The sequence below is a fragment of the Octopus bimaculoides genome, chromosome 2 (assembly GCF_001194135.2).
Source record: "Octopus bimaculoides isolate UCB-OBI-ISO-001 chromosome 2, ASM119413v2, whole genome shotgun sequence".
Lineage (NCBI taxonomy): Eukaryota > Metazoa > Mollusca > Cephalopoda > Octopoda > Octopodidae > Octopus > Octopus bimaculoides.
Genome location: NC_068982.1, coordinates 191621697 through 191634647, shown reverse-complemented (window position 1 = coordinate 191634647; position 12951 = coordinate 191621697). Strand labels below are relative to the sequence as shown.

Below are 12951 nucleotides of genomic sequence, written 5' to 3'. Positions count from 1 at the left end.
CTTGCTGCAGAAACAACATCTGTAGGTATGGAATGAAAAGATGTAAATAACTGCACCCAAACCTGGAGATATAAATCTTGGTTCTTAACTGATATATATATATATATATATATATATATATATATATATATATATATGGCTGAAGCTAGTGTCATGTAACTAACACCCATGCTGGTGGCACATAAACAAAGCACCTTTCGAACGTTGGGCCTCACAGAGGCAATGTGGCTGATGCTGGTGACATGTAAAAGCACCCATTACACTCTCAGAGTGGTTGACATTAGGAAAGGCATCCAGTTGTAGAGACCATGCCAAATCAGACTGGAGTCTGGTGCAGCCTTCCAGCCTGCCAGCCCTGGTCAAACCATCCAACCCATGCCAGCATGGACAATGGATGTTAAATAATGATGATCATGATTGTAATCATCATCATCATCATCATTTAATGTCCGCTCTCCATGCTGGTAGGAGTTGGATGGTTTGACTGGAGTGGATGATCCAGAGAGCTGCACCAAGTTCCTGATTTGGCATGGTTTCTATGGCTGGATGCCATTCCTAACGCTAACCGTTCCAGGAGTCAAATCCACTTGTAAGGCTATAGTAGAAAACATTTGCCCAAGGTGCTATGCAGTGGGACGGAATGCAGAGCCATGAAGTTAGGAAGCAAACTTCTTACCACACAGCCACACCTGATAAACCAATTGACCATCTTTGAGCACTCTTTTGTCACTAAACTACCTGACTTCTAATTCTATAAGAAAAAAAAAAACTTCCAAATTTAAAGTAAATACACCCAAATTAAATTCTTTCATCATAATTTTAGGTTAGAAGAACTTTTTGTTTCGTTCCAAACATCAAATTTGTCATGAAAGTACAAGACATTTTAGTAAAACCAATCAAATTCTTGATTATTTTCAAAATCAATTACATGGAGATTATATTTCATTTGGAATATGGTCTCAAAACAGTGAACAGAATATTTCACTTAAAATTTGGTGCCAACCTGTTCATATCCTTCCATAGTCCACACAAGAAGTCCTATAAGAGCAGGAATACATAGAGCAGTTGTGTAATGTCCCAAGTAAGCAAAATACATGGCAATCTTCACTCCAAAGTATTCACAGATTTGATCTGGAAAGAAAAGAAATGGTTGAAAGATTAAGGGTTATGGTTATATTACTATTCTTTATCATCATTTTAATGTCCCCTTTTTCATGCTTGTATGTATGAACTGAACAGAATTTGGTGAGACAGATTTCCTGCATTCAGAAGCCCTTTCTGTTGCCAATTCTCACCTGTTTCCAGGTAAAGTGATCTTTCCCCCAATGGACAGACATGTTTTTTCACAGAAGATTGGAAATTATCAACACTGCTTGTATGACAGTGATGCTTGTTTACAACCATCACATGATGTCAAGACAAGGTCAGACACACAGTGGCATAGGCTAGACAAGGCTTCTTTTATGATGCTGTTTTATAGCAGGTTTTTTTTTCCTGTCCCCCAATCCTCATAGTTGCTTCACCCAACAAACAGGGACACAGGTTGTTGTAGGGATTGCGTCAACACATAACTTGGATAAGGTATACTTTGGGTCCTCTAGAGTGAATTGAAATCTAGAGTAACAGAAAAGTATGTGCATTATTGAGTGAAACTCAACTGAGTATGGGTTTCCACTCCATGCTATATTGTCCATTTGTGAGAGATGTCTTCCTGTGTAGTGAGACAGATGGCAGCACTAGCCTTTCATAAGATCAAACCACTGAGAGACATTGGTTTTTGTCTACTGAGGGGTTTGAACTCACAACTTTTGGCTGACTAATTTCCTTAAAATCCATGGTACCTATTAACAAATATGGGAATTAAGCCAGTAAGAGTTAAGCCCTAAGCCAACTAATGCCTTGAAAGTGGTTTTGGAAGACAAAAACTATGTAATTGCATCGTGTGTGTGTGTGTGTGCGTGTGTTGACATCATCTGATAGTTATTAACAAGCATCACAGTCATACAAGCAATGCTGTTATTTCCCTCCATGAAAAACATATCTGGCCATGGGGAAATATCACTTTGATTGGAAACAGGTGAGGGTTAGTGACAGGGAAGGCATCCGGCCATAGAAAATTTGCTTCAACAAAATCTGGCTGACCCACGACTACAATATGAGCCAGTGAAGAGACGTCTGTGACCTGCTAGAAACAACAGCCAAGTCTGCCTCAAATGATAAGGACAAATTGAATAATACACTCTAATATACAAACTGGCAGAATGGTCAAGGCTGGATCACCTTTGACCACAGGTCAGTTGGATCAGGGCTGGCCTGAGACACAACAATTATTACAAAACTAAATTGATACAAACAAAGATGTGAGTCTAGATATATAAATGTGATGAGTGTTTACTATTAGTTTAGGTCTAACAAAGTGTAGAGAAGAATAAGAGAAGAACTTACTCAGAGGTTGCGTCTTACAAAATGCATTCACCCAGCCATTACGCAGTCGGATCAGGTCATCATTGTTGTGCAATGGGAAGACGTTAGAGATGACATTGTTTGTTACCAAAGTTGGAACTGAAAAAAAAACAAACAAAAAAATAAGCAGGAGTACCAATTTGTAAAAGTATATTTAATAAACACATATATCTAATGATATATATATATATATATGCTCTCTCTGTGTCCTTACCTGTACATTGGTCAAATGGGATGCTGCTTGGTTGACCAATTTGCTGAGCACCTCCGAGACATACTCAGCAATGACATTCTGGTCTCACACCATTGCCACTTCACTGGTCATTTGCTACAACATCTGTCTGTGTTCAGACTGTCTCTGCACAGGGGCCACCCAGACTCCTGCTTTCACTATGAACAGGAATTAATTTTTTCTCTTCATTCCTTTGCCTCTTATGGTCTCAACTCACCACCACTCTTCCTCTAACATCAACCCCACAGATTCCCACATTCAACTGCACCTCCCTTCCACCTATACACTTGCACACTGCCTACCTTGGTACCCTCACCACACACATACCACTATACAAACACCTATACACACTGTTCAACTCATTACTCACTTCACACACCATTCCAAACACACTCACAAACACCTTCCCACCTCATAGCACCCACGCCACACACTATTATCCACACATACAGGCCACTATACAAGCACCCCTACACACTGTTCAACTCATTACACACACCACACACCATCATGCGTACTCCCACACCCCTATCCCACCACCTAACCTCTATCTCTTGCCACCCCATCCCATACCTCTATGCATTCCCCCCACAACACAAAGTATTCACTCCAAAAGGCACAAAATGCCAGAACACAAACAATACACACACAATATGCATGTACACAATATGGTCATAGACACATGCACACACGTCAGCCTTGTCCATATACATACACACGTCAACCGCACGCATGCACACACACACACACACACATCAGTATATGAAATGCACATCACCCCAATTAATGTATGCACTAAACTACTCATGCACATGCACATGCACACACACACACATAAGTCCACATAATTTTCAGCTCCCCCCACACATACATACTCACACACTCACCCCCATTCACACAACATTCTCACAAACACACACGCTTGTGCACCTTAGCTTCGTCCTGGTCACCTTTAATATCTCCCTTTCATTCAGCCTCTTTCTTCTGGCCATTTCATTCTGTTGAACCATTAATCCTTACACATTTTTTTCTCTCTCCATTTTTATCGTCTTAATCTTTTCTGTCAAAGAGCATAGCCTCAAAACAAAGACTTTTCCCCATTTTTCCTGAGCGCTAAACTAATACACCTGCTTGTTGTTCCTTCACCTGTTTTCATCTTTTGAACTATATATATATATATATATATATATATATAGGGCCTCTAGCTCAGAATGAAAGGTAGACTGTATGATGCCTTGTGTGTGAACAGCCATGTTACAAGGCAGTGAAACAGGGGCTGTGACTGCTGAGGACATGCGTAAGCTTGAAAGAAACAAAGTTAATATGCTCTGCTGGATATGTAATGTCACTGTACATACACAACAGAATGTAAGTGCCTTGAGAGAAAAGTTGGACATAAGAAGCATCAGATGTGGAGTGCAAGAGAGATGACTGCACTGGTATGTGATGCGTATGGATGAGGACAGCTATGTCAAAAAGTGTCACACCATAACAATGGAGGGAACCTGTGGAAAAGGGAGACCCAGGAAGACCTGGGATGACATGGTGAAGCACGACCTTCGAAAGTTGGGCCTCACAGATGCAATGACCAGTGACTGAGAACTTTGAAAATATGCCATGCTTGAGAAGACCTGGCAAGCCAAGTGAGATTGTAGTCGTAGCCAATACCAGTGTCACATAACTGGCCCATTTAAAAGTATCCTTCAATTGTTGGGTGATATGCTGTGCTTGTGAAGACCTGTTGAACTGAGTGAAATTGTAGTTGTGGCCAATGCCACTGCCGTCTGACTGGCATCCGTGCCAATGACATGCAAAAAAACACCATTCAAGTGTGGCTGATGCCAGTGCCACTTGACTGGTGCCCATGGTGGTGGCACATAAAAAGCACCATTTGAGTGTGGCCAATGCCAGTGCCACCTCATTGGCTCCTGTGTTGGTGGCACATAACTGGCACTTGTGCAAAGTAACATGTAAAAGGTACCCATGCCAGTGGCACATAAAAAGCACCTACTACACTCTCGGAGTGATTGGTGTTAGGAAGTGCATCCAACTGTAGAAACCCTAACCAAATTCAGAGGTGAATCTGGTGCAGCTCTCTGGCTTAGCAGTTTCAGTGAAATCGTCTAACAACCCATGCCAGCATGGAAAAGTGGACGTTAAATGATGATGATATACATTACTATATAATCTTAACCCTGCCCACTCTCCCAAACCCCTGTATCACCTCACCTATTCTTACCCTCCCCAAGTCCCCGAAGGGCATGTCCCACCACATCTTCACTCTCTCTCTCTCTCTCTCCCTCCCTCTCTAACTCAATCTCCTCCTTTCTTTTTCAACTACATTAATCCCTGTATCTACTCTTCAGTAAGACACCTTTAATCTCTCAAGTGGCACAAAGCTGCCACCCCACCTCCCTCTCAATACTAATCCCCCCTCCCAGTTGAGGGTTTTTTGTCTTGCAAACTACTTGCTCACCCTGTCAGTGCTGGTGCTGTGTACAAAACACCCAATACACTTTCAAATAAGCTTCTTTCCTTCAAAATTCTAAAGACGAAGAATATTTCAAAGACGTGAACCTTCATTTTGTCAAAGACTAATTGAAAATATTGCAAGTGTAAGCGATAACCTTTTGTTCAACTGAGGAATTCTAAGTAGAATTCAATAAAATGCAAAAAGGAATGAGAAAAATAGAATCTTACTAATGGCTTGTCCTTCTCGGAATACAATATCATGAATGTGTTCATGTCCAGTAGAGCGCACATTATTCAGCATACCATAAACAATACTTTGCCGTTCTTGACTTGTGAAGAATTCCATTTCATTGTGGATATTTTCAAATAAGTCTTGTTCTTCAAAAGTGAATTCTTTCATTCCACCACCATAATCTTGTTTTAGGGACTTGCGGATACACAGGTTCTCGGCCCCTTTCAACAAACTAACAACAACAACAACAACACCATTAAATTTTTTTAAATTATAAAAACAAACAATAAAATAAAATGTTACTCATCTGTTTTATACCAGTAATTACTGGGGATGGGGCTTTATTATTGATATACATAAAGTTTATTAGCAGTAAATAATCTCTGTGAACTACTACTACTACTACTAACAATAATAATAATTGTTTCTAACATGGGCACAAGGTCTGAAATTTTGAGGTGGGGCTAATCAATTACATTGGCCCCAGTATTTTACTGGTACTGTAGCTTATCGACCCCCATTCTTCCCCTCCAAAGGATGAAAAGCAAAGTTCATCTCAGCAGGATTTGAACTCAGAATGTAAAGAATCCTAATTAAACACCAAAAGGTATCTAGTCCCCTGCTCTTCTGATTTTGCAAAGATTGGGAAATGGTAACATGGGGAATGTGTGATGTTCATGCTTTTTCCTATGGCATTAGAAGAGTCTGGGAAGTAAAATGACTTTAAACACTGATCTTGTTTCAATCATTAGACTGCGGCCATGCTGGGGCACCACATAAGCCCAGCATTTATTTTCTTAAGCCTGGTACTTATTCTAATTGGTTTCTTTTGCTAAATTGCAAAAGTGAAAGGGATGTAAATGTACCAACACCAGTTGTCAAGTGGTGGTGGGGAACAGACACATACACAAATATATGACAGGCTTCTTTCAGTTTCCATCTATCAAATCCACTCACAAGCCTTTGGTTAGTTTGAGGCTATAGTAGAAGACACTTGCTAAAGGTGCCACGCAGTAAGTTTGAACCTGGAACCATGTGCTTAGGAAGCAAAACTTCTTACCACACAGCCAAGCCTGATATCTAGAAACTCCACATAATGTGTGTGTGTGTGTGTGTGTGTGTGTTTCTGTGTCTAAACCTTTGTCAAATTTATCCCTTCATGATACCCGATACAATAAGAGTTGTGGATCAATATGACAGACTGAAACCTTCAAAGGCAGAGCCCCAGCATGGCCACAGTCCAACAACTAAAAATCAATCAAGACGAACCAAATACGAGGAATTACATACCTTTGGTAACTAGCTGTCATGTAAAACCCAAAGACTTCCGTTTTGGCATGATGTCGAACATGGACAATAATCTGTGGAGCCTTTTCCTTCAGCTGTTTCAGGACCCACATCAACTTGGCGTCTTCCGTTTTGGGTGGGAATGTCATCAGGACATCGCAGTTCCGTGTTGGTATCGTGTGCAGCCATATTCGACTGGATACCACAAACTGGCTGGTTCTCAGGAGACGTTTACCGAAAACTCGATAAGCTAGATTTTTAAAAAAAAACAAGAAATAGAAATGATGATGGCCAATAATTGAGAAAGGAAGGAAAGAAGAATTTAGAGAAAAGCAAAGAGAAGTGCCAAGGCTTAGTTTTCTAAAATTAAAATTTAGAAAACCCCCAAAATGTCGGGCTTTGTGCCTAGAGTAGAAAAGGATATATTTATACACAGACACATACACACACATAACAGCTAAGAGAAACAGAGAAATGAATTCACCAGATTCTTTATTAATCACAAAGATCATTTCGACCAATTCCTTGTAGCTAAGATATACAATTGATTACGGTGCATCCTTCAGTGTAAATGTACCTCATCAGGTGACTTTTCAAAAGGTACCTTGCTCAATAAACCCAGTTTTGCTTGGTTCAATTATGCAGCATGTTGCCTATAGGTTTCATGGTTTTGAAACCATGAAGCCTACAAACAACCACATGTAGGTAAATAACAACATGTTGCATAACCAAACCTTTCCTTCAGTTTCCATGTTTACATACATTTTGTATAACAAACCCAAACTGTTATATTTTATTTGTTTATCTGCATAATTGCCCCCTATATCTGCTGTCCTCGATTCTTCTTACGGCCACTCTTGGTCCCTCGTAAAGATATTAATGTCGGAATGTAAAGAAGAACGAAACACCACTACACATTTTGCCTGGCATTTCTAACAACTTTGCCAGCTCTTTTACTTAAATAATATTAAAAGATTATCTATTAATCTTTCTATCAAGGAGACAACCTAAGTTTCAATAATGTACCCTATTAAAAAGAGCCTGATATAATCCCTTATTTTATTTTTTTTATATGAAAACAGACGTAAAGTAAATAACTTTGTCATTTTTTCAAAGACATTTTGTATTTAAACTGAATATTTTTCATATTAAAAGTAGACTTTTAAAAGGACAAATGATTTCAAAATTTTCACCATCAACAAAGTGATGGCTCTTGAGCAAATAGAACTGAAAAAGAGAAATGATTGATAAAACCGAAAGAAAACTCATTCCCTCATATCACCAGATGGATAACAAAAACCAGAAACAATGATTAACCTTTTTGTTACCATATTTCTGTTGGAATACTCTGTTTGTCTCAATAAATTTTGAAAATAATGAAGAATTTAGTAAATATCTTTTGGCATTATTAAGAAAGGGTTTTGAACATAAATTCACATAAAATTATGTTGGAAGATCTTAATTTAGATGCCTTTAAAAGAAGAATCTGGAGTCAAGGAACCCTTTTGACACCAACCCACCTGAGACAAGGGATGGTCCAAGATGTGTTGGTATCAAAACAGATAATGTAACCTGATGCTGACCAATAACTGTTTGGATTCCTTAGTCCAAGACAACTGGAATGACTACAGTGTGGTCTCTGTCTCATGTCCTCAGACTGAAGTCTTGAATAAAAGCAAAGTATCACAATTAATCAGAAAAGAAGAAAAACAAAAGAATTGTCATTCAGTATTTTTCCAATCACTGGAATTACGGAATTTTCAACTTTGGCATGACATGGCATGGCATTGAGTTTGAAGAATACTACGTTAGAATACATCCGTAATCTCTATAGAAGAATAGCTGATATACAAAGTTAGCTTGTTGGTCTCCAGTCATGGTTTACATTGAAAAGAGAGAGAGAAAGAGAGAGAATCACAAGAGGTGCAGGATGAGTGTCTTATAATTTTCTGAAAAATACAAATTTTTTAATGAAGTTTTGTAGATGAAGTTAATTGTAATCATGATAAAGTTTGGAAAAACAAAAGCATATATTTGTGTTTCAAATAAATAAATACGAAATTTGTTTTATTTAGCACATTCGGTGGCATATATGAGGTGCACTTTTTTTTATAGAAAAAACCATCTGAAAACCAACGGCCCAGATCGTCTACGAGAAGCTGAATTCCCAACGTGCTTCAACCCTTCAGCATTCAGATTACTCTCTCAAATGCAAGGTCTTTTTATTCACATAATTTTGAATTAATCCTACATTATCTCAAAGCTTTTGAGATTTTGATGATAGGATTGTTTTTAGAATGACATTGTAAGAGACCAGTTCAAACACAAAATATTTGGGTCTGATCTGGTCAATTTAAATGGTAACGGGTTAATACACTAAAAACCGTTTTTCCTGAAGATGTGCTGCTGAAATTGGGGAACATTAAAGATGCCCATCTGTCTTTTGTGTCTTTTCAACCATTAAATACAGTAAGTTTTAAGGAAATACATTTTTTTCCTTTTGAAAATTAGTAATTTATTATTTCATAATTTTGTATAAGCACCAAAAGAATTTTGACGAGAGCTAAATTAGAATAATCGCATGTGTGCCATGTTTCCTGATGTTAGTCATGGTGACAAAAGTATGTTTCTATGACTGCCATGATGAGTAATATACACACTAGTATAGCATATAGTCACACACACACACAAAAACATACGCACAAGAACACACACACAAACACAAACTCTAAGAAAATTAACTCCCCTAATGTACGATTATAAAAGGTTGGTAGGCTATTAGTCCCAAGTATAGAATTATGTAGGGTCAACAGACTGCTGGCCCCATAGTGGTGGGTTAAAATGGGGAATAAGTTAGTAATATTCTTATAGAGGATTATACACAGAATTAAAAGAGGCTGATAGTTTGCTATAGCAGAAGATTATAGTCTGGCAGTGTCCAATGTTTGATAACATGACTGACCACAGCCTGGACAAGTTTAGAAGATATGAGTTTGTGAAAGTAACTGACAGGAGGCATTGACCATGCTTCAGGGACTGAAGGACATCTTTTTTTAAGCACATTTCTAATGAAATACATGATGTTTTGATTAATTTTGAAAATAATAGAGAATTTAGTAAAATTATTTTATCATTATTTAGCTGGGGTTTGGAACATAAATTAGCCGGAAATTTTGATGGAAAGTTTAATTCTGATCATTTCAACTCTTTTGTTTCCAGATTTCTGTCAAAATATTCTGCCTAGGTTTCAATTAATTTTGAAAATAATGAAAAATTTAGTAAAATAAGTCGTTATTAGGCTGATGTTTGGAAGATAAATTAGCATGGGATTTGAGGGAAGGTTTGAAATTTAGATAATTTTAAAACAGAAAATTTGTATCAACAGAGCAAGAGCAAGCTGAAGAGGGATTGGTATCAAAAGTGTTACAGAGAATTTAAAACCATCAAAGAGAATAAGTCAAATGATTGTTGTGGTAATGTGTATTAATAAAAATATATGTTCTGGTCATACTGGAGCATATATAAATTATCTTGCCTCAACAGGTCTTCACTATGCTTGCGAAGACCTGTTGAGGCAAATGAAATCGCTGTTGTGGCTGATGACAGTACTGCCTGATTGGCACCTGTGCTAGTGGAACATTAAAAGCACCATTCTAGTGTGATCGTTGCCAGGGCCGCTGACTGGCTCCCATGCTGGTGGCACATAAAAAAAGGACCATTTGAGCGTGGTTGTTGCCAGTGCTGCCAGACTGGCTCTGGTGCAGGTGGCACGTAAAAAGCACCCACTACATTCTCGGAGTGGCTGGCATTAGGAAGGGCATCCAGCTAGAGAAACTTTTCCAGATCAGATTGGAGACTGGTGCAGCCTTCTGGCTCGCCAGTCCTCAGTCAAACCTTCCAACCCATGCCAGCATAGAAAGCGGACATTAAACAATGATGATGATGATGTACACTAAATGTACTGAAAAGAAAGAAAAATGGTTTTCTTCTTCTTCTTCCATTATACTAATCGACACATCAGTGTGACAATACTTCACAAATGACAATCTAGGGAAATGGTGTAGTTTATTATCTAATTTGCAAATGAGGTTAATTACCTAAGAATTTTAATCACCAACAATGTTTAATTAAAGGAACTCTCCAGAATAAATATATAACTGGAATTGCCAGTAGCTGAAACACAAACAAGTTAAAATCCCGCCTGGAAGGGTCAACAGTACAGAGCCTGTCTCTGGGTCTCTACAGTGACCCTTGTTGTTGTTTAGCCCTAAATGAGTCCTGATCCAGCAGACCAATAACCAAAGATGTTCCAGCCATGGCCATCCAGTCTTTTAAAAGTGTCTAATGTGACATTTACTTTTTAAAGTTCCAACTCACTCTAACCTTGCACCTTTATTAAAAATCGTTAGCACACCTGACGAAATGCTAGGTGGCATTTCATCTATCTTTACATTCCAAGTTCAAATCTCACTGCGGTTGACTATGCTTGACATTCTTTTGGGGTCAATAAAATAAGTACCTGTTGAGCACTGGGGTTGGTGTAATCGACTTGTCCCCCCTCCCCCAAAGTTCCAGGCTTTGTGCCTATACTAGTTATTATTATTATTATTATTAGCAAGGTAGATTGGAAAAACCATTAAAATATTGGTTCCGGCCATTTATCTTCTGAGTTCAAATCCCTCCAAAGTCAACTTTGCCTTTCATCCTTTCGGGGTCAAAGAAATAAATACCAGCTGAGCCCTGGGGTTCATGGAGAAAACCTTTCAAAACTGCTGGCCCCTAGATTCTCTCTCTCTTCAAGGTTGATTTGCATTCCTCCAGTATTCATAAAGCAAATCCCAGTCATATACTGGGGTTTTTGATTCAACTGACCAAACCATTCCCTTCCAAATGTTTGGTCTTGTGATAAACTGAGAGACAATTAATCACCTCATTATCTCTGATGATTACCTGCTTAATTATTTATATCAAATATTTCAGAATTTAGTTGCAACTAATATCGATTTTGACTTCATGCCAAGAGAATAGAGAGAAAATGTTTCTAACCCAAAACCATAGCAGCGGATGTTAAACGATGATGATGATGATGTATATATATATATATATATATATATATATATATATATATATATATATATACATGACATTATTGATGGATTGATGGTAATCTCAGTTGGAAATCTTGTAGTAATCTTGAAAAAGACTTAAAAACTAATCCTGAAAGTGATACACATGTGACAGGTCGGGTTGGTGTGTGTGTGTGTTGAGGTGGGGGAGGCATGCACCGTTGTAGCACATTGCTGCATCCTTCATTTGTTAGTATATTCCTGGGCCCTCCTGGGTGACCCGTTGAGCAGAGTCCCAGTCAGTCCCTATTTCTGAGACACTTCCTTATTTATCATGACCAGGTGACAGTGGTCGACCACCACCAGCCATCAACCCAGCCAGATCCTCAGTGAAGAGGGCATGGTAAGCAGGGTCTGACTTGGGAAATCGAACAACATGACCAAACAGTCTGAGCTGACATTCCTGAATCGTACGAGTAACAGGTCACATCCGAGTTTATGAATCGAGTTGTTGGTTGGATATGAAATCCAACCAATGGTAACCCATAATCCTGGAAAGTGGCCTGGTACTGAAGGAGTTCAGGTAGTCCCTAAGGACCCTGGACGTATGTGGCCAAGTGGTTAAGAAGTCCACTTTGTGATTCTGGGATTGATGGTTCAATCTTACAGTGAGGCACCTTGGAAGAATACTTTTACTGTAGACGTGAGTTAACTCAAACCTATAGACAAAAGTACAGAGAAGAAACTGTGCCGAAGCCTGTGGAATGACATTTCCTGTAATTCAAACATCCAGCCATCTTATGGACAGTGTCATATTGATTCTATTTGAGAATTATGTTAAGAGTAGATGTTACTCACCCACTTTGGATGATGATTCAATGAGTTGGTTGTTCTGCAGTTCAAAGAACGAGATATATACCTATTATTATTATTATTATTATTATTATCATTATTAGTTTGTCTGTCATTGTTGACAATGACCAAGAACATCACATAAGGAAAGAGGGTAGGGCATAGGGTGTCCGGTTGTGGCCAGTCAGTTTAATACGTGCTTGGAAGCTTCTGCCACAGGTTGGGGTTGGGCACTGACAGTCTATTGGGACTGAAGGCAAGGTGTTGGCTCTGGACTTGCATTAGTTTGTGTTTTTCTTTTTTTTTGTGCCCCTGAAATCTTGTTCTTTTCGTAGGAGGTGACATTT

The 12951-nt window shown here is 38.7% G+C and overlaps 1 protein-coding gene across 8 annotated transcripts in view; it reads right to left on the bottom strand.

Moving 5' to 3' along the window:
- The window catches only part of LOC106879914 (anoctamin-8), a 111185-nt gene that overhangs the window by 26002 nt on the left and 72232 nt on the right, over window positions 1–12951 (bottom strand). For all 8 annotated transcript variants that reach the window (XM_052965812.1, XM_052965813.1, XM_052965815.1 and 5 more), the window contains 4 exons: window positions 6690–6936; window positions 5396–5631; window positions 2446–2562; window positions 1004–1131 (listed from right to left, as the gene is read on the bottom strand). In XM_052965812.1, the coding sequence (XP_052821772.1) occupies window positions 1004–1131; window positions 2446–2562; window positions 5396–5631; window positions 6690–6936 (728 nt within the window). The remainder of the gene's footprint in view (window positions 1–1003; window positions 1132–2445; window positions 2563–5395; window positions 5632–6689; window positions 6937–12951) is intronic.